Below are 27,246 nucleotides of genomic sequence, written 5' to 3'. Positions count from 1 at the left end.
TTTTCCAAGTGCTCATAAAGAAACAGTTGAGAAATGACTGTGTTCAGCTCCTCAGGTCAGTAGCGCTCGTTGGTTGGCCGGTGCTGGTGTGATCATTCTTATCAGAGAGTTGCTGTTTTTAAACATGGAAAAAAAACACACAGTCAACTAATGAAACCAAAATGCCAGAATTAAGATGTTGCTCGTTAGCTTTTATAGCTAATGAGTATATTTTTGTGGTCACACGGGTAGTTGCAAGTGGTTTAATGGGATCCTTTCTGGGGTTTTATAGTTAGATGATAATGTGGTTACTTTATTTCAAGCATGTAAATGTGATCTTCATTCTTTTCACCTTTCACATGACGAGACTCATTACTTTTCTCCAGGGATCCAGTATGATAGACAAAATGTCAGAAATAATTAACACTGATGATCACCACAGACAGGAAAATGTTGAGTAGGAATTCAGTCTATCTAGCATCAAGTATTCCCCCTGGAAATTTGAAATTAAATTTTTCCCAGTTGAATTTGGAGACTTTCTCATCATCCTCATGGTTTCATCAGTTTGATAGTGTTATGCTTCTTTGGCACCCTGATTTATTGGCTTGTGGGAAAGAGGTCAAACACTTTATGGCCTTGCATTGTTTAGGCTGTTTTTATAACTCCCTGGATAGAACGATTGTTTTGTGATAGGAGGTCCTCCAGTTTAAAATCCAGCATCCTGAAATTTGTTGTCATGGTCCCCAGATCCCTTTGGCAATAAGTATGCTTCTCTGTGCTGTGACTTTGAAATGGCTTTTGTATCAAAAATTAATGTTATTTTAGAACATAAATTTGGATTATTTGCAATTCTGACTTGTATGTACTTCAGCAGTTTTACCTTCATTAGAGTCTGGGCAGATTTTCATAACAGCCATATAAGCAATAAAGTTTTCTCTAATACTAAATGGTTACATCATAGCACTCCACATACACAAAATCTTGACTCTAGATTTTCTATTCAGAATATGAAGTAGTTGTAATAAGATATTGTCTTCAAGTGGAATATGAACATGCAGCTCTTAGACTTTAGAAATCTCTCTCTGAAATTACTGATTCTGTTTCTTAGCACTGCTTGTAGCTCAGGCAAGCTGTGATTGGTAAAGGCAACTAGATTAATAATACCAACCAAAAATACCCTATGAATTGAAAATTAAAGGTTCTGCCATTTTTGTCTGGATATGTTGGCAAAGGCCATTCCCACATGGTTAGGGGGTTACTTTCATTTGCACCTTTGAAATTTTTCCTCACCTGTGAGGGACAAATGCCACTTCATTTGGTCATGGGATTGGAGAGAGCTGCAATTTACAGCCAAGTTTTTCAGGACATCTGCTTGTCTGGCACATGTGTTTACTTCAAGCCTGGAACCACAGTGTGGGCAAGGGGTTATCCAGTTGTGGAACTAGGGGTGGGAGAACAGAAATATCAAGTTCTGCTGATACTCTGAGGTAAATTGTGTCCCTCAAATTGTATGTGCTGGATGGTGCAGTTAGATTGATTTGAAATTAACTTTAACAATATGAGCTGCATCCTTCAATGCATAATTGTTTCAGGATCTCCACTGGAAATCCTGTTTCTGTAAATTTTTAATCAATGTGAAAAGTCTAGGAAAAAGAACTAAGCATGATACTACTTAAATATTGGTTTTGAAAATAATGTTTATTTTAGCTTCTGAATCTCCCTTCTCAGGGACCAAAGTTGAGAAACTCTCAATCCAAGTGAAATGGTTACAAATGTTCTTAATTCCAAATGCATGAGAATCTCTGAGTGCGTAAGTCTATATCTGCCTTTTAAATTCATTTCACCTGTTTCGTATGAGACACATGCAAACAAAGCTTGGAAGGTGGCGTATTTTGAAGACTGAAATATTACTGACTTGGTTCCTTGCATACTTACACTTCTTATTTGTAATATATGTCATTTTTATTGAAGACTCACTAATACAAGTGAAGTGAGCATTAAGAATTGTTCTTGCTTCACCTAGAGCTATCAGGGCTCCTTCCCTTTTCCAGTATTAGGAGTAGTGCTCATTTATCTTGTGGTGCTGAATCCCCATCTTTCACACTTGATGAAGCCTTGCTTCAGGATAAATCTTGTGTCATGCTACTTCGTCTTTCATAAATGAAATTCTGTTAATAAACCAAGTGCACACAGATTGCGTGGCATTGCTGGCAATCTACCCTGTGCATCTACCTGTGGGTTTAACTGATGTTACTTTTAATTTTGCTTATCAGATCTCACTTCTCTCCCCATCTTTCTGACGGCCGTGACTGCAGTGGAAATTGATTCTAGCTTTTAAGATCACTTTGTCATTAGGCTTGCGTTGCTATATTGAAAAAGCCACAGATAAAAGGGGCTGATGGACGAGGTGCAAGGATTAAAACTATGCCCTGTTTGTGTTTGTGTGTGAGGCAATAGATCTGCAAGATTGAGTTTATTTTCTCCTTGCAATTGTTAATGCTGTTCTGGAAGATGAAAATAGAACTGGCTTCTTACTCAGTAGATTTTTTTCTTCAGTGCATTTCCATTTGTGAGATTGTTCACCAGTATTAAATTTTTTTTTTTTTTTTTTTTTTTTTTTTTTTTTTTTTTTTTTTTTTTTGTGACCAAAGAGCAGGTTTTTTTTGGAAGGAGAATATTTATATCCACTGAGCACTACCAGAGAAATGTAAGGGCAAAAACAGGAAGAGAACATGAATTTTTACACTCAATATGGAGGTGAAGTGCCAAGCTTGGAGAAAAAAAGAAAAAAAGAAAAAAAAAAAGAAAAAAAAAAAAAAAAAGCTTTGACTAGCGAATATACAAAAGTATTACAAATGTATCAAGCATTACTGACAGCCTAAACAGCAACTCCCACTGTCACCCGTGCACAACTATGACCCAGCATTGGTTTATTCTTCTTCCATTTGGAAACCTAAAATCTTAGCTCGCTTTGCCTCAAGTAAGTCTTTTGCCACTGCAGTGCTGAAGAACAGATTGTGGGATGTGGTTGAGTTCAGACCTTGAAAAGAAAACAAAATGGCTCAATTAGACCCCCCAGAAGAGGTTCATTTGTTGTAGTGAATTACACTGGTCACTGGCTACTGTTAGGAAAGAAAAAAGGAAGGAACAAGGATCACACGTTTAGAACAGGTCAGATTAGACCAGACAGAAAGGTTCATGGTGTCATAAACATTGCAGAGAGTGAAAAAAGACGCTGATAGCTGATAACTTAATTATCTGCCACTATCAGTTTGGAAGGGCTTTTAAACATGTCCAAAGTGTCTACCAAAATTTCCAGCAAGAGTGACAGCAGATTTTTAAGTAAGGATAAAAATGCAGCAGTCTTCCTGGAATAAGAGTCTGGCAGACTATGATGAATTACCTTATTATAGTTGTTCGCATGACAAATGAACTTGATCAGTGTTTCTTCTTGGGAATAGTTGAGCTTATCCAGAGGCAAAAGTTGAAAGGAAATAGAAGCTAACTAGTAATCCTAAGTGTAATACATCAGAATTTCTAGCAGCAGAAGCTGGGAAACCTAATCAATTATTGTGTATGTCAATAACAAAACAATCTTCATGTCCCCCACAGTGTTACTTCTTCCTTCATCTGTTTAGGATTATTGATAGGAATTTCGCATACACATACTTTTATAATTGACTCAGAGGTCTACTTAGAGCAAAATGCTGGATAAACAGCAAGATTTAGCCTTTTTCTTGGCTGCAGGAGCAGTCACAGCATTAACTCAGAGCGCCTACCTTGTGCACAGAGACTGACAGAGAAATTGACATGGGGCGCATCTGCCTGATGACAAATTACAGCTGACTGTTGCTCAGCTTCCCCAGGGAATTTGCAGCCTTGAGAGCTCTGGTTTTGAAGCCAGTTTGGGGGGGGATCTGCAGGGGTGCAGGTGCCCAGGCTCTGGCAGCCAGAGCTGCCCCTTGCTGGACACAGCAGGATCCAGCCAACACAGAGCAGGGCACAGCTGAGCCCACAGCCAGGATTGTGAAGAAAAATGTGAGAAAGAGCCCTGAGAGCCCCAAGGGGAGAGCAGGAGGAGGAGATCCAGGTTCCTCTGCAGAGCCCATGGAAAACCTCATGCTGGAGACAGGAAAAACTCTGAGGAGGGAGTGGCGGGGAGGAATTTTTGTGGATCGACCACAGCTCCCATTCCCCAGCCTTGCTCCAGTGGGGAAGGTGGAGGATTGGGGTTGAAGAAGTGAAAGTGTTTCGTGGCTTTTTTGCCTTTGTTTCCTTCCGTTTTAACTGGTAATAAATTAAATCAATTTTCCCCCAATTTTTGTTTGTGGCCAAAAAGAAACCAAAAAAAACCCCAACAAACAAACACCACCCCACAACAACAACAACAACAACACAGCATTTTTATCTTATGCTTCCCTCCCTGTCCTGTTTAGGGCAGTATCAGCTGGGTGGGCATCTGGCATCCAGCCAAGGTCACCTCACCGCAGTTTCTCTCTGTGTATTTGTGTCTTGATATAGCATCTCAATCCAGGCCTATATCGAGCACACACATATTTCCACTTATTATTTTCCAAGTGTTTCTACATTAATATAAGGCATAGTGTGTAATCTAGAATCATATTCAGACTTTGTAGCTACAATTTCTTAGAGTAACTTAAGTTCTGTAAATCAGTATAAATGAGACACAGTAGTTACCACTGTTTTAATTTATTCATCATTTCAGAAGAAACTCATGGCAATAAACCTAATACACGAGTATTTACCCAGTGTATTAGAGCTATCCTAACCTGTAGTTTTACAATTTGCCTACCTTACAATTTAAGCAATGAAGTAGTGGAGAACCTACTCCAGATTTTGGAGTTTGCAAATAAGCTTTTCATCACTGATTTCTCTAAAGGTATATAAATTAGGTTGTTACCCCAAATTACAGTTGAGAGCCTACATCTGGCCCATTTACCTTTGAGAAGCAAGGCTACAAGCCTGTCTGTCAGGAAACAGAATCTATGTAACAGAAGTGTGAAGTTCAGGTGGAGAAAAATCCTAGTATTTTAGACAAATTAGATATTTTGAGTTGACTCTACTTTTTTTTTTTTAACTTGGCATATACATTTAAGACACTCTCAATGTTTTTGTTTGGTTAGTCCTTAAGGAAAGAATATCTGATTCTGATATCTCCTAACACTTCTTAGAAGATTGTGCCATAGTAAGTTCATTAGTACACTAATGATTTATTGCTCGATGTAATAGAAATTAGACTCAAGAAAAACTGAAGTTACATTTTTTGTGCTGCTTATATCTTTGATGTTTGATTTTATCTTAATATATTATTACTGTTCTTCTGAATTAGTCATTGTCAATGCTTTTCTAGCCAGCATATAGCCAGGGGACATTTCATTTTCCTATGTTTCTATAATTATTAGTTTGTTCCAAGGCATGATTTGAAAATCAACCATGCATACGTGCAAAAAAAAAAAAAACAAAAACAAAAACAAAGAACAAACAACCACAAAAAAACCCCAAACCAAAACTACAAAAGCTTGCACTGTAGTTTATCTTGGCTTTAGAGGACAGATAAGTGCATCTGTATCCAAGCTTTCAAAACTCGTCAGAAAATCATCTCATGAAGAAGAATTACTTTTGTTAATGCTTATGTGGAAATTGTGGAAGGGAAATAGGAGTTTGTTATTGCATGTGCTTTGTAATACTGCATACATAAAGTGCTCAGCAAACTTTAATGTCCTTGATTATGTAAAAATAATATAGTTAATGGGAGATGTAGTCAGCTATTCTGAGAGTAACACTGATGATATCACACAATTTTTCTCATTGTTTTCTTTGACTTGTTCTAGTGTTTCTGTGATTTAGAGGACAGGAGTGGGACAGTATTTGGATCAAAGGATTTTTTTTTTTTTTTTTTTTTTTTTTTTTTTTAAATACCCATGAGTATCTGTCCAGACTTTGTATGAATATGATGCCTCTGAGAGAGTTAGCACCTGTCACCTTTTTCAGGAAGTGACAAGATAAAGGTTTTACCAAGTTAGCTTGATTACTGGAAGAATCTCTCCACAACAATAAGGAATTCTGTGGGAATATAAGTAGAAAGAGTTTGCTAAAGCACATTGTGTTTTTTTCCTTATAGGGAAAAAATTTTTTAAAAAAGCAAAGTGCATTTGTCTCCACAAGACTCAGACAGATCAGCATCCTTTTATACAAACATACTCCTAAAGGCTTATTGATCATCTTCTTTAGACTCACCCAGCATGTTTTGTCTTACTGCTTTTCCTCATCCTCCAGGTAGCTTTGTGGATTGAGAAGTGGGTTCTTGCATTCTTTGGTTAGAGAAGCACAGTTGCAGTAGCTATCATCTCTACTGAGAACTTACATATCCATAACAATTAAAAAAAAATCTGTATGAGAATAAAAATATCCTGTAGTTTCTATAAAAACATTTGATTGGTGTTCTTTTTTGATCCATCTATATCTCAAGCAACGTTGAATGTGGAAAGCTGGATTGAAAGGTTGAGGAGGCAGATGGGGATTTCTTGAAGCAGCTGAGGACAAAGCTGCAAGAATTTACCCTGTTTAGGACCAATTTCATATCGTAATTGGGTTGAATTATATCAGGGTACAACAAAAAAAAGAACTTAGTTTCCTGCAAGGTCTCCTATGCCTTTTTCCCAGGAAGACTTTTTTTTTTTTTTTTTTTTCCCTTCTTTTTTCTTTTTTCTTTTTTTTTAAATTTTTACATTTGCTCCTTCTTTTAATTCTTGAATATTTTCCTGTCTCTTTATGAGGGGTTTTGTCATATATTCATAAAATAACATTTAAAATTGCCCGTAAAGAGCGAATGCATACATTTAAAAGTAAACTAGAAAAAAAGTTGAATAAGTTGTTTTGTTTTGTTTTATTTTTACAAGGTCTTGTTGTGCAGAATTATTTATTTTGTCCTTTATTTCAAATATTTATCTTAGTGATGTGTGTAGCATAAATTCAGTCATATGGTACTTCTGTCGAAATTTTGACAAAGCAGTTAAACAGAAGAGTGGGTAAAACTGTAAATTAATTGAATGAATAGACTTGGGTCTAATGCTTCTTTAGCTGTCATTTGCTTGTTTTGTTCTGCTTAATTTAGCTGCTTTTCAGCTCATAAACTTCAAAGTCAACTCAAAGTCGAGCTCAAGAAGAATTCATATGATGCAAGCAGGCCTGATTAGCCTGAGAGCTGTGAGCAAGGCTTCGATCTGTGCAGTCTGCATAACTGTGGTGAAGATGTAAATTTTTTTTTTTTTGTATTCAGTGTTTGAGCTGAAAGGATTAATTTATAGTAAGAAATTAAAGAGGTTGCTAAGATTAAATATGTAAAATCACTAGTTTTATGAATTTAAATGTCATCTGTTTTAAGGGAATGTAATTGAGTAGTTGGCTCAGTAGTAGTGATCACAACTTAAAATCATGAGTTTTTTCCATTACTGTGGATTGTTTTATAACAGATTTTCCCAGCTGGGTTTTTAGAACAATGTATCCACTTATTCAAGACTGCTCTTAGACTCTGCCATTGGTGTAGGACTGCTGTTGATTTCTAACTGGTCATTTATTTGTTGAACTCAGCTTATTCCTGGATTATCGATCATAAAACCTATAACTTTCAATTTACACCTCTGTTGTAAAGCTCTGATCTCTTTAAAACATATGGAAATGAACTCTAAACTTTTATAAAAATCTCCAGTGATGCTTTTTCCTAATGCTATTCCCTGTTTCTTCAGTGTACCTGGCACAGAATTCTTCCTTGGTCTACTTTCCTCTGTTCCTTTGTGTCAAACCAGAGCATGTCAGTGCCATTTTACTATCCCACACTGAAGCAACTTTCTTTACTAATTATTACATTGAAATCACTTGTTGCTCATGAACATCTGCTCAGTTTCACTGCTGAAAATACAGGGTATAATATTATACCCTATTTTTTTTTTTCTTTCTGTACCATGTGACCCAGGTACTAAAACCTGCAGATGTTTTGATAATTCAGATGACAGCAATAAATACCCATATACGCCCTTAGAATCTGTTTCTCTTTTCCGAAGATTATTTCAAGTTTTCTCTCACACTACATGAAAGAGACTTTGCTGGTGGCCGCAGTTGTGAAACAGAATAGAAACAGAACAATACACATAAATCCTAAGTTAAACACATTTTTTTTATTCTGCAGATTGATAAGAAGAGTATAAAGGAACAAGTAGAGAGATGAAACAGAAAGAGTCCAGCTCTGGATTTACTTTTCCAGCCCCCCCCCATCCTCTCTACCCCAGGATCATCACTCAGCCCAACTGAGTCACAATTCTCAAAGAAAATCTATAAAAATAGCCAAGTTAGTTATTGAAAAGATAATGAGCTCAACAGGGGGAACAGGAAACGAATTGTTTTTAAAGAAAGCTCTGTTCCACAGGATTCAATAAGAGGGGAGAAGAAAAAGTTAGTTTTGCTATACCATAGCTGTTCACTGAGAAAATCACTTAGATTGCCTAATGGATAAACAGAATTAGGTTAAAGGAAAGGTTGGGATCGTCTGCCAGCAAAGCTTTCTCCACTGAGAGTTATCACACTCTCTGTTGTACCATTTCAGGCATTGCTATTACCAGAAACTAACCCAGACCTGTCTAAATGATCTAGTTAAAAAAGTAAGCAGAAAACTGCTTTTCAAGTTTAAATGGTTTGAAGTTTAGAGTGGGGAATGTCACCAAGAAGTTTTGGGTCAGTGCATGGCTACACAAACAGGGCATGAAGAAACTGCAGCATCTGGGGGGAGAAAGAAAGAACCAAATCCAGAGTTGTTGGTGCTGGAAAAAATTGTACCCAGCCTGTGCTTGCTGGATGTGTCAGTGATACTGGGCCAGGACCAGTGAGAGATATTGTGCTGATGGATTTTAAATTATCTGAAAATCTTTGTGTGTTGAAGACATACTAAGCTGGTTGGGTTTGTGTTCATTTTTGCTGTGTTGCTCATAAGAAGTTAAACTAAATTTCAAAGCTAAAATTTAAAATCATAAATATGATAGCTGATGGCTTATGGCTGCAGCTTTAAACTGAGAGATATTTTATTCCCTTTTTGTCATAAGGAAAACTTTGGTGAAATGTAAACAGTTCTGTAGTCTTGGTTGAGACTCCAGTAATCCGCACAAATGTTAATAAACAGCTTGTAGGAACAAACTTTCAGTTGTCCCAGGAATCCATATATTCCAATAGTTCAAGCAGTTGAAAGAAGTTGTAATTTCTTTTTTGTTGTTGGCATTTTTAAGGTGAAGTTACTTTTCTTAAAGAAATGCATAACATTTAAAGGTTAGATTGGATAAAAATATATGTATTTACTAGTTTATAAACACTTTATGAACAGAAGGTGCCTCTCCTACTTCAGACATGCCTTGAGCTTCAAGATACTGCTGACAAAAATTTATTGGACCTTTGTCATTGTTGAAAAAGAAAGTCTAAGACAAAATGAAACCAAAGTATTTTTATACTATCTAAACACAAATATATAAATAAATAAATAAATAAATAAATAAATATATATATATATATATATATACACACACACCCCCCCAAAGAAAAACATTAAACCACTGCAGAGTGAGGTTTATAGAAGCTTTTGAATTTATACTTTCAAAAAAACCCCCGTTTATATGCATGTACATTTGTACCTGTGGTACACGCTGGACAAAGTTTGGAAGTTAATAACCTGAATCACACAAAGATAATTACAAACATTGAACTTGGATTTTTACATGGCTTTTAACCTTCTTTGATTGAAAAGAGAGAGCTTTTAATCATCTAAGGAGAGAAAATTACAAAGCTGTGAAAGAAGATGATACCAAATCTTTTGGATTGATTTAATACTAAAGACCATTTACCATTAAATAGTCTAAACCGATTTTGTTGGTTGTACATAGTTCGTTCTTCTTTAATTTGCAAAATGTATGATTTGACCATGCTATGAATTAATCTAAAACAATTTCTCTTTTGTGTTCTAGGTAAGAGAATATCAGGTTTCTCACACTATAATCAGACTACAGCAAGGTAACATATTTCAGGTATCTCAAGTCTATGATGGGTCTATAATTTGTTTGTGTGTGAACATCGGATTCCGTTCCATATGACAAGTGTCTGAATCAGTAAAACATTTGATTGCCAAAGGAGAAATACCCAACTTTAGCAGATCTTTATCAAATCTTGAAAATATAATAGAAGAAATTATATTCTGAGCTACTGTTCTGCTTTTACTCTGTGAAAGCTATTTAATTCTTGTTGTTACCATACTGGATGTATTTTGTATGTCCATATATTTACATAGCAACAATAAAACAACAATATTGTCAGTTTGTGAAGTGATTTTAAAAATTAAAAGGAAAAAAAAAAAAAGAAAAAATAGTTTGATGCAAATAGTAACAAAGTATGGAGCTGCACATGTAATTCACAATATCAAGATTAATGTCAAAAGATCCTGAAATACCATTGTGCCATAAGGATACGTCATACCCATTTCTGCTTGTAGATAGTATTTATAAGCTGACATTTTTCTAAGAGGTGGGATTGGCAAAGCTTGGCAGTGCTGCATAGATTGATGTGCTCAAGCATCCAAAATATTTTTTTATTCGATTATAAGTTAATATTGGATATGGAAAACTATAAAACAAATGAAACAACCTTGGTTTCCTTTTACATCCTTGGTGTTAATCAAGATTTATGGATATTAATTCCGTAAGAGTCTTGTATTTTAAATAGACAGCTGAACCTCATTTATTAATTAACCTGTGATTATTGACACAAAATACAATGGGCTACAGTAGCTTGAGCCAAGATCCAGTACTAGAATGTCTGTCATCGGCAGCTTTCTAAGAGTCTCCTGGGCAATTTAATTAAAATTGTTTCATGTGTTTCCCCTCACCAAATAACCTGTGCTTTCATCGTTCTTGATGTGGCTGTTTTCCAGCAAGAGAAGAGTGTAGCCTCTTAAAAACAACTGGAACATTTTGGAGGCCTTTGTTTCCTTGATTGCATCCTGCCTTTAAAAATGCAACTTTAAAATGAATTATAGTGCTGGGCTATCCTTCATAATGTTGTATTCACGTTTGAGCACTGATTTTTTTGTTGCGCCGGTATCTGCATTTTTGGATACTGGGATACATAAAATCCTGCAGCTACACAGGGACAAGTAAACAACATAAATCCTTTACTGCTAGACAGAACTGTGTGATGAATCTAAATGGCTTTTTAAAGGTAAGGTTTTCTGAGATGTCCAGAGATTTCAAGATTATTTTGCTAAATCACCCAGAGTTCCATGAATAACTTTGGGACAGGAGGGTCTTTCCTTGTCCAGCTGCATTTTGGATGCCTTGTCAGTACAACTAGATCAGCAAAAGATTGATAGTGATCTGGTATAGTAGCATCTGTTGTGCTGCAGTGTGCTTCCAGCAGATACTATTGCTTTAAATGTGATATGATATTTGTTTCACTCTTGGAGCATGTTACCTGTAGCAGATGAATGGTACTGAAGTTGAGGTGCAGGTTTCGAAACCATGGATTGTGTATCTCGGATCAGATTGATATCTGTAAATTGTGCAGAGCATCATTAAGTTTGATAAGGATGGCAATTGGAACAGTTTCTGATTTATTCCTCAAACTGGCACACAGAATTCCTCTGACTGTAGAGCAATTTGTGCTTTCATCTTTTTTTTTTTTTTTTTTTTTTTTTTCCCTCTCTCCCTTTTTTTCCATCTCTCCCTGCCCCTAGTAGCCATCCTTTTTTTGTTCCTGGTGAATTAATGAAACTGCATAGGCACTAATTTGTCACTGTTTTTCCCTCTCACATTATATGAAGACCTGTAATGAGAGAAATGTTAAGTGCTCAAATCTGTAACCTAATTGACTTTGCATGTATAGCATGCTGGCAAGTGGTCTCGACTAAGATCATTTTAAGATAATCAGTATTTCCTACTTTATGTAAATGCATGATAGTGTGTATTTATTTAAGATAAAATGGGAATGATACTGCAGTAAAAGGAAAGTTTTATGTAAAAAAATGTCCCTTTTCCAGCAGGAACACTTCAGGTAGAATATTGTACAATGCAATGCTCTTAAATAAGTTTGCACAGCAGGCATCCCATATTTCTTGATGTTAACAAGTCCACTTGGAAGTACCATTTCCTTTTTCCAAGGACTGGCTTGCTATTACTTGTATGCAAATCTTGTTTTCTGTTGCAGTTACAGCAATCCAGAGATTCTCACATAATGATGGCATCTGCTGAATGTTGTTAGAATTCTTCATACAAGCACAGACAAAAAAAAAAAAAAATAGGTTGCTGTAGATGTTTCTTTGCATGTTGCTGGCTATTTCGCCATTGAGCAACCTGAAGTTACTTTCCTGCTTAATTTTTTTTTAGTGACTGAAAAGTTTTTAGCCATAATAACTCTGCATGATTGTGTTTTACCCAAAGAGAATGAACAAAGTTGTATAAGGCAGTTTAGCAGTTCCTTTGCCTGTGTCTTTCTCCACCCTGAAATCTTTTCTCTGTACATTTGCAAGAACTGTTTCAAAAATTTGATCTCTTTTAGGGTTCTGTGGGGAAGCAGAAAATTCTGGAATTTCTTGGGCTGTAGGTGGCTCAGTTTGTTTTGGGATTTTTGGGGTTTTTTTAGGGTTTTTTTTGTGGGTTTTTTTTGTTTGTTTGTTTGTTTCTTTCTTTCTTTCTTTCTTTTTTTGACAGATACTAGCTCTGTTTCTCTGCCAAGTAGATATTTATGTTATAAATACGTATGATCCTATGATATAGGATCTGGCTTCTTGGACTAAATAGTCATCTACCATGTTGTGGTCTAATCCCAGCCAGTCATTCATTCACTCCTTCCTTCCCTCCCAGCAGGATGGAGGGAGAGAATCAAAAGGGTAAAAGTGAGAAAACTCGTGGGAGTTGAGATAAGAGGAGTTTAATAATTAAAATGATATAATAATCATCATCATCATTTGTAAATAAAAGGGAAATAACAAAGAGAGAGAAATAAACCCCAAAGAAGGCAAGTGATTCAAACAAGAGCTCACTACCACCTGACTGGTGTATCCTCTCCCACCTTATTGTGCACCTTACCCAGCCCACTTCTTGGGGTGAAAAGGCCTTTGCTCTGTGCAAGCTGTGCCCAGCAGTAAGGAAAACACCCCTGCATTATCAACACTGCTTCCAGTACAAACCCAAAACACAGCCCTGCAATAGCTCCCGTGAAGAAAATAAACTCTATTCCAGAGTTTACAGTTACAACCACCACACCTATACCAAAAGAGATGTTATCAAAGTTCTTAGGAGATCTATTTCTTTGGGTCCATTAAAATTAATAGAGGTTTCTGAGCAGTTTGACGAAATAGCATATTAATGCACTATAATGTTATATAAAGCTATATGATGCTTAACCAAAACTCAAGATAATTTGTGATAAAGACTATTATAATCCATTTGCCATCATTTCCAAGGCAGTTTTCAGTCACTTTCAAGTTGTGACAACAGCTTGTGCTGTAAATTGTTATACAAATTGCAGAGGTTCTTGGGTTTTTTATATAATTTTCACATACGACTATGTTATAAGGAGTGTTTTTATAAGGTGAGGTTACGTTTGAGCAACTTGAATTTTTTGTCTCTCTACCTGTTGTGAATGGAGGTATAGTCTCTTTGTGATAAAAATGGGTAGGGATAATGGATAATCCCTCCTTTTAAGCTGCATCTCTAGTTTAGGAAAAAGCCATTAAATATAAGACTTGAATTCACAAGTGAAATGAAATACCTTCAGTCTATAAGATTTCTTGCCAGTGCAGGGCTTAAATGAAATTTAGGACTGTAAGTAGATTTATGAGGTTGAAAGCACACTGAATTTCCCCTTCCTGTAAACTGTCTTTGCTGTGAATGAAGAGGGAGTTGTGCAGAAACACTAATATAAGATTAAATTGTTAAAGAACACACCTGTATTAAATATGCATGTGGTATCACAGGAAAGAATATGTGGAAATTGTGGGGCTTCCTTTTGCAAACTTTCTTTTTGTACTCAAATTTTCAACATTTTATGTTTTGTATGATGGTTTCTGTGCACATTTCTTAAATCGATCTCCAAATTATGTTTCCTTACAGAAGATGTACAGTTAAAAAGCAAAAGAACAAAATTCTGAATTGCCTATGATATCATTTTCAGGGAAAAAAAATAAATTATATCCTTCAAAAGTGTTTTTCACAGAATAGCTGGGGTTGGAAGGGACCTGTGGAGATCATCCAGCCCAAAGCTCCTGCCAAGGCAGGGTCACCTCGAGCGGGTGACACAGGAACATTTCTAAATGTCTCTAGAGAGGGAGAATCCATACACTCCCTGGGCAGCTGTTCCAGTGCTCTGCCACCCTCAGTGTAAAAGAGTTCTTCCTCATGTTGAATAGAGCTTCTGGTGTTTTATTTTATGGCACCAGCCCTGGTGCTGGGCACCACCAAAAACAGTTTGGCACCGTCTTCCTGATGGGCAGTAATCTGGAATGGTTTGTCTGCTCCTTAGATTGCTGGCAGGGTAACCCCAACTCTTCAGCCAGAATTCCTCCAAAAGCAATGTCCCATGGCGTTGTCCTTGACACAGGAGACATTACTGTATCACATTTTAGCTTTTAGTGAAAGACCATAAAATCCTAATGCATGTACACACAAATCAAAAGCAAGCTGAAGCAAAGCTCATTTCTATAGTGATCAAATTATTGAGGAGAAAAGCTGGCAAAATTACTGTACTGTTGTGATAGTAATTAAAGAAAAATATATTACTTTTCAAAATCTTCAATTTTAGTAGAAATAAAGCTAGAAAGCTAAATCAAAACTGTTTCCATATTAATAAAGCACCAGTTAATTTTTAACGAGATTATTTAAGAGGAAACTATCACAATTAAGCTGCTATTAATGCATTAAAAAATAAATGCAAATATGTTGCTTTCCAGATCATAGGGTTTCAAACCAAAAAGCAAATTCTATGGAACGCAGTCAACTAATTTTTCCTCATCTGAGTTATTCAACTTTTCATCAGTGCTCTTTTTGTTCCCCTTGATTTGACTATTCAAAAATACTGTTGCTGTCACCCAGGCTTTTGCCTTTTTTTTTTTTTTTTTCTCTTTTTTTTTTTTTTTTTTTTTTCTTCTTCTTCTTTTTTTACATTTTTCTGAAGAAGTTCAGTGTAGTAAAGAGCAATACCATGGTCTGTTTTGTCATGCCTGCTGGATGTTCCCATGCAGGTGGCACTGGGATTGAAGGCATACATCTCTGATGAAATTCCTCAAGCTAAACATGCAAAATGGGTGGGGATTTTTGGGTTTAGATCAGTACAAAATTATTTATGAATGAATACAGAAAATATTTTAGCAGTCTTGTCTAAGGATGTTTTCCTGTAAAGTTATTACTCATGTGGAAGATGAGTTGGACAATAAAATTACTTAGAAACAAACAGGTGAATTGAATACTTTAAGAGATTCAACCCATAACTTTTTAATGTTATATTTCAGTATCTAAATCTACATACCCAGAGCTTTTGTTCCAGAATATTCTTGCTTTTTTGTTGACAAATCCGCCAAATATTTCAGTTATTGACCAGAAATATATCAGGCCCTGGGGAAACCTACCAATAATTCTTGTATTGTTAGATGACAATCTGATGAGTTAATCAGTATTACCTCTTGAAGAAGTAAAAGGGATTATTTTTCTTTTTGTTCTTCTGTTATATTCTGCTCTAAAATCCCAGGAAGACTCTACTGAAAACTCTTCTGTGAAATGCTGTTCATTTCTTCATTTCTCTTTGGAAGGAAATCATCTAAAAAGAGTTGAGTTCTGGCATAATATGAATTATCAAGGAATTGAAGCTTGAAAGGTGTCTACTACCCCTTAAGATGAAAAAATATGCATTGGGAACTAATAGCAAATGTTCCATGTTAAGGTGCAGAACTCCTCAAATAGTTCCATCCTCCTTCAGTCATCTTTCTTCTTTAAGTATTCTTTGTTGGTATTTGCAGAGCAGAATGATCCTGGCCCTGTGCAGCTTTGGCACTGGCAAAGGAGCGAATGACAGCTCCTCAATGATTTTCAGTTAATCAGTCTAATTACCTTTCACTCCATTGCAGTGGCGACATCAAGCTTGTGAAGGAAAACTCTTCAAGAAATATCCAGGTTTCTCCTGTGGTGTTTTCTTCATGCAGGCTCTGTTGCAGCAATTAATTTTAGCATTTACTTCATCCCATTGAAGCAAATCCTCGAGGTCACAGGAGGTACCAGCTTGTTTTGATGCCCTCTGAAAGGATGGAGCTGGGTACTGAAGAGCTTCCCTGAACTGCAGTCTGGTAGTGAGGATGGAATTAAAACCTTTGCTTTACAAGTTGTGAGCTTTGGTGGGTCAGTATAGGATCAGGGAATCACAGAACATCTCGAGTTAGAAGGAACTCATAAGATTATTCAGTCCAAGTCCCTGCTTCTCACTGGTGTCATCTTGTCTTCATGTCCCCTTGTCCTCACAGAGGGTGAGTCTTTGGACAACGAGGCAGTCTTGCACTGACCTGGCACATTCTAAATTCAACCACCAGTAATTTAAGTCCACATTTTTACATTAGACTTCACCAGAGGTGATGAGGGAGTTTTTTGAGTCTGTGTGGTCTGTTCCTGGCTTGGCCATGTTTTGGTTTTATGGACACACACAGTGAACCCTCACATGGCAGCCACTGGTTAATGTGTCTGTAGATGTATTATCTATGTTTGATCTTTTTTTCATGTAACTCTACAACCTTAATTAGTATCTCCTGGTTCAGAGACAGCTCATAAAATTTCATTTCATCCTTTTTTACTTCTGTGGCCCTCACTGTTCTTTCACAAATTTTGCGGACATTTGTGTATTGCTCCCTTATATCTGTCTTCTTCTGTCATTTTAATTTTGCTGTAATTCAATTTAGCGATAGCAGGTAGAAAAGAAGGTTGGGTTTTTTAATAACAATGCAAACCTTCAGAGGATGAAAGCTGGTCACAGTAAACACAATTGCAAAATTTGTGATATTCAGACAGAAGTTAGAAGTTTAGTATATAAGCCCGTAATCAGAGATCCTTCTTTTTATTATTACCTGGCCTTACCTGAATTTTTTTTTTAACATTTATTTTTGAAATTTGATTTTCTAGATGACTAAAAACATCTATGCCAGAAACCAAATGATTTGTTTTCTCCCGAGTGATGTATTAGATTCACATTTGTCCCCATTTGTAGTCTTTGCTTTGACCCATTTATTTTGATTCTCTTCTCAGCATGTTTTCACAGACACATAAACAATTCAAATAACAATAATATGTGTAAAGAAAATACACCAAGATACCTCAGGTGCTCTATTTAGATAGAATATGCATCTAAATTGATTCAGAAGTAATATGCACTTCGGCAAAGTGCCATGACTTTCAGACTTATCTGTAGGAAGAGTCAGCAATGAAAAAATAACCAAGAGAAAGAGAAGACGAAGAAATCCAGGTTGTCTTTTTGTGCATGCTGAATTAAAACAAAACAAAACCAAACAAAAAAAAGCCCCACTCACTATTGTATAATTTTATTGGAAATGCAGAATGATGCAAACCATCATATTCTGTTAACCATCAGCATTACGAATTCAGGCTCTTCGTGTCATGCCTTCTGTCCTCTGGATTTGAGTCAGTGGTGGTCAGTTTGTACATGTAGATGCAGGGAAGTCTATCTGAGAATATCCCACCCTGCCTACTGGTCATGCATCACATGGGACCTTGCACTTCTGTCCTCAACTATCCCGTAAGTTCCAATTAGAAACTAAGGGTGGTGCCAGTCCCAGAGTCACTATGGGAGAACAACTCCGCAGCAGCATTGCCCCAGTGCCTGTTTATAAAGTGATGTCTATGACCACATTCTTCCAAAACTGTTCAACACCCCATGGCATGGACAACTCTCTGCCTTTCCTCAGAGACCCCTAAATTTCCATTCCTTCTGTTTTTTACCTCCTTGGCTTTCTTGGGGCAGAAGAAAAACCTCTACCAAAACCTGGAGGATTTACTGTATTTGCCACATCTTAAAAGAGGGAGTGAGTCTTTGGGAGCAGTAGAAAATCTGAGAATAAAAATCTGTCAAAAGAATAATGTTTTTTTAAAGAACTCTATGTACATGACAATGTGATAACTTGCTCTGTCACGCACATTTGTGTATATTGTCTGTCATATTTGTTATTCACCTTAAATCTCACAGAATGCTTGTTTCTCAAGGTGCTTTTTAAAATGATAACAATATTTTAATTTAAAAGTTTTTGAGATAAAACATCATAGCTTAAGTACTATATTAAATAATAATTTTCTTATCTTTGTGAAGCCTCTTAATTCAATATAAAATCATAAACACTGTTTTTTTCCCAGTTTATATATTTGTGTAATTTCACAAAAAATCCTGGTAATTTTTTTTAATTCTGTTGCATCTGCTAAACATATGATTCATAAACATATGATTCAGAAGGGCAAAACCTCATTTTTTTATTGATTGGCATGGCTTAAGTGAAGCTGCAGAACGAGTGATAGCACAACAAGTGGCCCAACCATTCTAACAAAGCAGCTTGCATTCCAGTGATCTGTATAAAAATGGATGGATCACTTCTCTTACTACACAGTCAGTATTGCTGATGTTTTAAAGCTTTACTTTAAAATAAAGTTGGGTATATTGTACTTCAGTCCCTGATTGTTAGACAAAAATAAGCGCGCTTTCTTTTTTTTTTTTTTTTTTTTTTTTCCCCTCATTCAAAATCAAGCATGTAAAGGATTCTTCTGATTTTTTTTTTTTTTTAAATCTTTGAGTTCACTGTTACTGTATTGTACTCAGTGAACAGTGAGAGAAATTGTTATGGTCTATAAAACTGCATTATTCACTGAGAGGATATCTCTATGTTGAAGTGTTTCTCAGTTGAGATTATGACCTCTAATTTGTGATTTTTTGCAATAGTTGTCAGCCACAAGATAATGCTATATTAACATGAAAACTAGGCTATAATTTCTAAGAAATTGTAAAGGATTTAGGTCATTCTTGTTTGCAGATATCTAATTCTGAGGAAATTAACTTAGACATCCTGCTTACTGGTGTTTGTCATTGAGTACCTTGTGTCTTAAGTGCATGTGGTGAAGCATTTTCTCCTCCCCTAAAGGTAAAGCTTGATCAAAAATGGAGTGGAGTTCATTAAACTTCTGTAATGAATTGTTTCTCTTGAAAACAAGAGAAAATTGATGTGTGCTGAATCCAAATTACATCTTAGGTTTATAGAAACAAGCTTAGGTTCAATCAGAGGTTTCACTCGAGTAATTTTTTTCATTATTCGAGTTAGTGAAGACTTCAAGGGTGATTTTTTTTTTTTTTTTTTTAGTAAATAGCTTTGTTTGGCTTTAACAGAGGTCAGCTGTCTTGTCATTCTGGTTTCCAGACTTGTTTGTTGTTGATGCTTCTTTCACTGTGTGACCTAAGGGACACCCTTCCATTTCTAGAAACAGTGAAGAAATCCATTCCTCACATGCAGAACATTTAAAGCATCACAAGCCCCAGCTTTGGCAGCAGAACTTCTGTGATTTATAAAGAAATTTAGTTTTATATTTTGCAACTTTTACTGCCTTTTTTTTGGGTTATGAAGTGCCCATGTACACATGCAGAAGGAAGCGCATATTTCCTATTATGTGTTTTATTGGCCAGACTCTGCTCCTTTGACCCTTTTAACCCTGAAAAAGTGGTACTGTGTGAGAAGCTGGATACTCTGTCCAGCTCTGAAGCGTGCATGTACATTCAAGAACACATTTTTATCACAACTGAATAATTTGCCTTTTATATAGCGTTCAGCTCTCATTCATACGGTAATTTGTTTCTGTGTTAAGGCTGGCACCAGACGTTAGTGCTAAAAGCAAACTGAAGGTGAGCAATCAAAGAAACATAGGTGCATGTAGCTAAAGCAGCAACTTTGTTCTCTGAAAAAATGATGTTGACTTTGTAATAGCAGATTTAGCATGTCTGTTCAGTAAAACAAAGTGACTCCTGCAGTGAGAAGTCCTCTAATGGTAATGAATGGTGTTTGCTGTTGAGGGCTCTTTCGTTTTCACTGTGGGGCTAAACTGCTTGTTGAAGTATCTGGGGTGGCTGAGCACCTTGTGAGTTGCATGCCTGCTCCTGGGCGAAGGAAACAGGAGCCTGCTTAATGGCAATGTTTACTTCATTTTCTCAGTCAGACTTTTCTGTGGAAGAAAGTGTTGGAGGTTGAGCTATTCAGACCTTGACAGGTTATATATCCCCTCAGCTCCCATTTAATTAACAGAAAAAAACCTCCCAACAATATTTTGGTTTGAGAACCTTCACAAGAAGACGTGTGGGAAGCCGAGCCTATTAACCACCTTATCTCCTCTCTAATCTTCTGTGTTCTCTGCCCATCAAGCAGATATTCAGCCTCATCATTCCCTTTGGTGCATCCTTGTGACCCACAGGGTCTGCTTCCATCCCAATATGGGTCAATCAGTCATGGATGGATTGCTGACTGCGCTGCAGGAGGTTAAAATGTTTCCCAGGGTTCAGCAGTGGGATGAGAGAGAGGAGGCAGGGGAAGTCTCAGGTAACATACATTAGTGCAGAATTTCACTCAAAGGGGTGTTTCAATTTAAATACTTCTATTAAGAGTTTAATAGAGTTGTAGCTTCTATCCCCATTGTGCTGGCACATAACTATTTTTCTCCCCCATCTCTTCACAAAGACACTGTTTACACTAACTTCTCATAAAATCTCTTTTTCCTTTGATTAATAGATATATACTTGAGTTGCTGTATAACTCTTTTAAGAATTAAAATCATAATAGGAAATATTTTTGCTTTCAGAAATGAACGTGTGGAAGAGTGATGCTCAAAAACGAAAGAGATATTTGTAGTCTTTCAAGGACGGCTCTGTGAGGGCAAGAAGTACGGAAAATTGTGTATACTAAAAGGAATAGAATGAAAATAGTAAAGACAACAGTAAAGAGTAAACATTCCTCATACCTCCCTGAAGATAGAGTCAGTTACGTCTCATTGAAAAGAAGCCTGAAATTAATTTGAGCTTTACTGTGAAGAAGATAGCTGAAATTATAGGTAGGTACTGCAGAAAACATGGCTCGGAGGTAACAGTGAGATAGTGTGGAAATTTACTGGCAGAGAAATATAAATTATAGGAAATAAGTAAAGTCAAAGTGCCACAGAAACACTTGTACCACCATTGTAAACACATTAAAACAATCCTGCAAATTAATATTTCCTAGTTTGTCTGTTTCTCAAGACCAAATATGAGATTCCTGTTGTGTTAAAAAAAAAAAGGAGTTTTTTGTAGGCTCCCTCTACATAGCAATGACTTCTGTATCAAAGAAATAGTGACTGGATCCTCAGCTTCCCCTCCAAGCATTACTTGTCTGGAAGATCCCAAGCATTCAGGGACAATCTGGCTCAGATGGATCAGCAAATTCCCAGCCACTGGTGCATTCAGTTACTGTTTTCAAAGTTTAGTCTAGCTGTTGGATAATCTCATCCACAAACATTATGCTGATACATACACCCATAAAGTACCCTTAAAAAGAAGTTTGGTCCTGTTCCTGTAACCATTCTGAAGCAAGCGCGGAATTCAACTTCCAAGTGCCTTCCCAAGTGTCTCTGGCCAAATTCTGAAAAATTATAAGGTGTAACAGGCTGACAATGGGGCATTTAGAGTAATGGGCTTTGTGTCTCTGTGATGTTTCAGTGTGATTAGGTAGATTATAGAATGGAGTTTGTCAGTCTTCTGCCTTGTTTGACACAGGTTGTCGAATATATATCCTTAAGGAGAATTTGTTTATGATATAAATTTGGTGAGTACTCATTCTATGGCATGCTGAGAAATAGGAATTACAGGCCAAAGTCCTCTTCTGACACCAGAAGGGAAATGAGGGTTGCTCTTTTTGAAGCAGAGGAGTGGTGGGGCAAATTTTTATATAGACTTGGGTCTTTTAAGCAGACTGTTAACATAGAGTTTGTGCAGAAGGAGCTGTGCATACAGTTGTGAAGAAAATACGGAATTTTTTAAAAGATCTACAAGTTATGTTGAAATACCAGGTTTCCTGCCAAAATAAAACTTGCCTTTGTTTTTCTTTTTTTCTTTTTGTACCTCCCTGCAGTATTTGTTACCTCTTCACTCATTTTTTCTTCTTTTTGACTTTTGAATTTTGACCTGTAAAGAAGTTATGTGTGTATCATGTGAATGGCCATGTGCACGTGAACAAAAATAGTGATAACTCTTGAATCCTCTGTGCAAAGCCAAGCCCATGCAGTTAGCACTGTAGCCCAATGGCTAAATTGCCTGTAATTATGTGAATTCGTACTGCATGTTAGAGTTCCTATTTCCCAGCTTTATGTTGCATCTTTAATTAGTCCTAGCTCTCTTCAATTCATAAATTAAAGGCCGTCCTTTCTTCTGTCGACAGGAGCACCAGTTACGAATTTCAGTAGCGGAATCCTGTTGCACTGCAAATCAAGTGTAGGCAAATAGATTTTCAATTCCTGACTGACCAAATCAGTGTATTTTGCTTCTCTGTATTGTTTCACTCACTGGCAGCATCATTAAATTGGAATTAGCTGGTAGCCTTGAAACTCCTACTGCTTAATTTGTAAATGTGATTCCTGTGGTATATTTCAATACATCCTGGACAGTGTTTTTCAATCTTTGTTTTTTGTAGATGTGTTAATTTGCTGTCTCTTTTCTATATGGAGCCCCATGCCATGTTTGCCTTAGCTTTCTGTGTGACTGGAGTTCTGCAGAGTGGCCAAAGGATAAGATCCTGTCCTCTCCACCAGGTTTTCAGTGATCTCCATGGAATTCCATGTATGATAGGGATATGTCTCACTCCTTTTACATAATCAGACCTGAATACACCCTTTAGAAAATACTTAGGGCATTGTAAGAGCATTTCTCTCTTCTCAAGGACAGATCAGAGGCTGTCTTTGCAGCTGATACATGAGGAGCTCTGTAGGTCCCCTACAGAATGCTGCAGTCTGAGATCTTATGTGCTGTGATCCATGGAGGGGGAAATCATTATCTCTTGCTCAATCTAAACCGCTGCATAAAATAGCAAGAATTTCAGGGGGTTAAAATCTTTCTCTGCAGTGTGTGTGTGTGTGTGTGTGTGTGTATATATATATACACACACACACACGCACACACACACATATAAAAGAAATACAAGAAACTGAATTCATGATGTCCTCAAGTATTTGAAGTTCATTTTATATTTACAGACTCCTACATTTTATATGCAAATGACTCATTATACTTTAGAAAATGAATATATTAATTTGCTTAATTTCTTACCTTATTTAAATCTTTGGAAATGTCAGCTGCCATTCAATCTAAACCTCAGTTATGAGTAAACAACAAATATTACAAAGAGGTGAAGCATTAAATTTCGCTTAATCACAAGACAGACATGACAGGTCTCAGTTTATGCACACAGACATTGCTGAGTGTGCTGAAAATATGGAGATATTTTGCTCCCTTTACAAAACTAATTAGAATAAAACCTCTTGTTTTAAACCTATAACTGAAAATGTTTTTCTTCCTGTGTTGTGGAAATCAAACACAGGGTTCTATAATTTTTCTGGTAAGACCGTGAACTAGATTTGAGGGGGTTTTAGATAAAGCAAAACATAAATGAACTACTGAATATCTGAAAGTTGGGGAGGGGATTGTTTGGTTTGGAGTTCTTAAAGTTGATGCTTTTCTGTGGGCTTTTAGAAATTTTATGAATGAAGTTTGGTCTCTACTAAGAAGAAATAAATTCCTTCATGCTTTTATTACATAGTAAAATACTCTATCCTTGTCTCTTTCCTGGGGTATCCAGTGGGTAGCCTGTCAGTTCCATTATTGCAAGAAGGCTTGGCCCAGCAGTCATTAGCTATCCCTCATGCTTTGCTGTAGAATTCTGTTTAAAGCCACTTGAATTCAGCACCTTCTCTGTAAGAAAACCATATTTTTAACTGTTAGTCCAGTATTTAGAGCTTTAACATCTAGATGCAGTTTACCATGCTGGTTTGAGACAGGGCAGATTAACTATTCTCTTTCAAAGCTTTGCTTACTATGGCATAAATTATTGCAGCCTTTCCAGGAATTTTGTGAGACATAACAGCTTTTAATGTTTTCAGATTAGTTTGCTTTCTTCTAATGCAAGTGATGCACAATTCTAGTGTGATAACAGTATTATTGTGATGGGTTCTTTACTCCACTGGAGGCTTGCAAATAGATTCTTGTGGTGCTAAACCTCACTGCAATCTTCTGTTTAAGGCATTTGCATCACCAGTGTTTTCTGAGACTGGCAAAACCCAACGCGAACTTGCATTTAATCTTCATACATGCATATCGAGATTTCTGACCACACATAAAGCACAGCTGCTGATGGAAACAATCTCAGATTTTTTAAGAAAGTGATTATAGGTTTGAATGTTTTATGCGTTATTTTCTTTCTTGAACAACTTATTTGTATCACTGAAAATATGAGAAGTTAAAATGACCTTGAGCAGAAAACATGCAATGTTTTCTTAGTTAAATATGCATTTGAAAAAGTTTACTTCAAAAACTACTCCATGTGAAAGTAATGTCTACCTACATTAATAGTTTCATTATTAATGGCTTTGGACTATGTTATATCATTTAATTGGTGTATATAAATAGCTTCCTTCCCTGTGGTTATGAAATATAACATTTACCAAACTTCTTCTTTGATGGAATTTACATATGGCACATCATGATGATTAAAAGCCAGCCGTCTTTTCACAGCATGGCAAGAAATAGGATTTGATTTATCTTCATTGCTCGCCTACCACTTGCTGTGACTGTACTTTTGAAATTTTAATATTCTCATTTCTCAAAAGGAGCTTGTTATGTAAAGTATTATGTAAATATGTTTTAGGCTTTGTTTTTTGCCTTTCTGTGTAAAAAAAAAATAGAAATTTTAATGTGACGAGCAAGCAAAGCATGAACGTGGGAATGAGAAGTCTCAGCCAAAGAGATTTTGTGTCAAAAGAGGCAGATTTATTTATACTTTGAAATATGAAATGATTTAAGTACGGTGAAATCTGAGCAGTGTTTTGAATCTCTTTCATATGGACTGTTGATCAGTAATCAGTTGAAATGTGTCACTTCCAGATTCCCAATCCTTTTATACAGGTACGGTGTGGTTTTCCAAGACAAACAAGGGAATACAAACCTGGTGTTGTGTGGGCAGACAGATCCCTTTTCCTGCCCTCCTTCCTCATGATCCCCTCTCACAAATGACTCCCCAGCAATGAATGTGTGAGGTCCAGGTCAGGTAGTGATGGGATGATCTTTATGGGATGGAGATGCAGCTGCTCCATCTGCATCTGCTACAGCAAAGCACATTTTAAAGAGTAGGGATTGTGTATTCCTGTTGCATCTGCTCAGATTTTAACACTCTCCCTTTTAATGTTGGCCTTCCCAATGCAAGAGATTTGATCAAGGTGTTCTTGAAAATTCAGTGCCACGCTGGGAAAGTCTAGTGTAAAACTGTTGTCTGTCACCTCCTAATTCTTTTTAAGCAATTAAACACCTGCTGATTCTCTGAGGTTACACCAGGATTTTTACTTTGATTTTTCTTCATCTTTTAGCTCAGTTCTTTTTTCTGTCATTCGGTTCAGCAAGGGAGCTAAAACAACTTTGACTCTCCTCCTTTCCCCTGCTTGTGAGGCAGCCTATGCCTACTAAACATCTGTTCCTTAGAAAAATTAAAATTAGGATAAATTAAATGTACTCAGTTCTAGGCTTTAGAAAACTGAATACAGAACTTTGTATCCAATTCAAATAGGATATTGTCTAAAACTGCACACAAGAGAGAGAATTAACGAACGCCTGTACCAAAGATTTGAAACAGGCGGTGCACAGTAGGTGGCTCATATCAAATACAACCCACCGAGAGATTGGGATTTTTATTTTTTTTTTCCAGTGGGTGGGGTTTCTTTCTGTTTTTTGGTTTGTTGGGTTTTGCTTGTTTGTTTGTTTTTTAAGAGAACCTCCTAAAACTTTCAAGGTATTTAATGTGCCAAGGAAGAAGGAATAAGTAGACCAAGGGCAAATTTTGGGGTTTTTTTTAATATATATATATATATATATATACACACACACACATATATACACATAGTGCTGGCAGTTTGAAATGGTGAAGGTGAAGAAATACTGTCCTCTGTAGAAAACAGTCCTACTTGGATTCATCATTGGAAAATAAGAGGGGGCAATCACATCCTTCTCTTAATTTTTAATAGAATATTTAATATACTTGTTGGTTTTATTTGCCAGATTTGAGAAATTAGTATGTCAGAATGACTAATTATCAGTTCTAAAAATAACAGATAAAATCTTCCCAGAAGTGGAGCCCTGCTGGGTCTGTAAAGCTGGTTAAGATGGGGCTTGTCTTGGAATGCTCTCAGGCCCTGCCCCATGAGAGGTTGTACTTCCTTAAATCCTGTTGCATCTGAATGGTGAAAAGGATTAAATGTTCTGCAAGGCAGAGTAAATGACTTCATGTCTTAGGAAGAATAAACATAAAACTAGGGCAAAATGTATTTTTCTTGCTCTGTGCATTGTTATAAGTGCTATTTGTTGTGATAAACAATATATACAAATAGATTGTAACCACATTACCTTGACTGAAACCTGTTTGATAGCTATAGAAGAAAAAAAAAAAAAAAAAAAAAAAGGGATTAGGTAGAACTCCTTGGGATTTAGTTTACAAACTGTAAACTGTAGCAAATCTCCATTTTAATAATTCTTGAAGAAAGCATGACACTCAAGAATTTAAAATTCAGAAGTTTCTCGCTTGCTATCTGGGTTTGCAGTAGTAAATTTATGATGTTTCAAAAAAAAAAAAAAAAAAATTAAGCAACAGGCTGCTTTGTCTTGAATATTAAAGGCTTCCAATCTCTAACACGGTAATTTCAGACACTTCAGAATTTGTTTTTTTTATATATCTTTTCAATTAAAGAATGGTGTGGAAGACTAATTAAGCAAGAACATATGAGCTGAACTATTTACTAAGGAAGCTAATAAATAGATTTTCATTTATTATCTTCAGTACACGCTTTCAAATTATGGTGAAGATTTCCAAGGGGTTGGTTGTGTAATGGTAAATTATAAGACACATAAATAATTTTCTGTGTC

The 27,246-nt window shown here is 36.3% G+C and overlaps 1 protein-coding gene across 5 annotated transcripts in view; it reads left to right on the top strand.

Moving 5' to 3' along the window:
- CADM2 (cell adhesion molecule 2) overlaps window positions 1–27,246 on the top strand; it is a 582,226-nt gene that overhangs the window by 263,736 nt on the left and 291,244 nt on the right. For 2 of the 5 annotated variants that reach the window (XM_040055582.2, XM_058419325.1), the window contains one exon: window positions 10,002–10,047. The exons of the other annotated variants lie outside the window; for them this stretch is intronic. In XM_040055582.2, the coding sequence (XP_039911516.2) occupies window positions 10,002–10,047 (46 nt within the window). The remainder of the gene's footprint in view (window positions 1–10,001; window positions 10,048–27,246) is intronic. 5 annotated transcript variants of the gene reach the window in all.

The sequence above is a fragment of the Hirundo rustica genome, chromosome 2 (genome assembly GCF_015227805.2).
Source record: "Hirundo rustica isolate bHirRus1 chromosome 2, bHirRus1.pri.v3, whole genome shotgun sequence".
NCBI lineage: Eukaryota > Metazoa > Chordata > Aves > Passeriformes > Hirundinidae > Hirundo > Hirundo rustica.
This window is presented reverse-complemented; position numbering and strand designations above follow the sequence as displayed.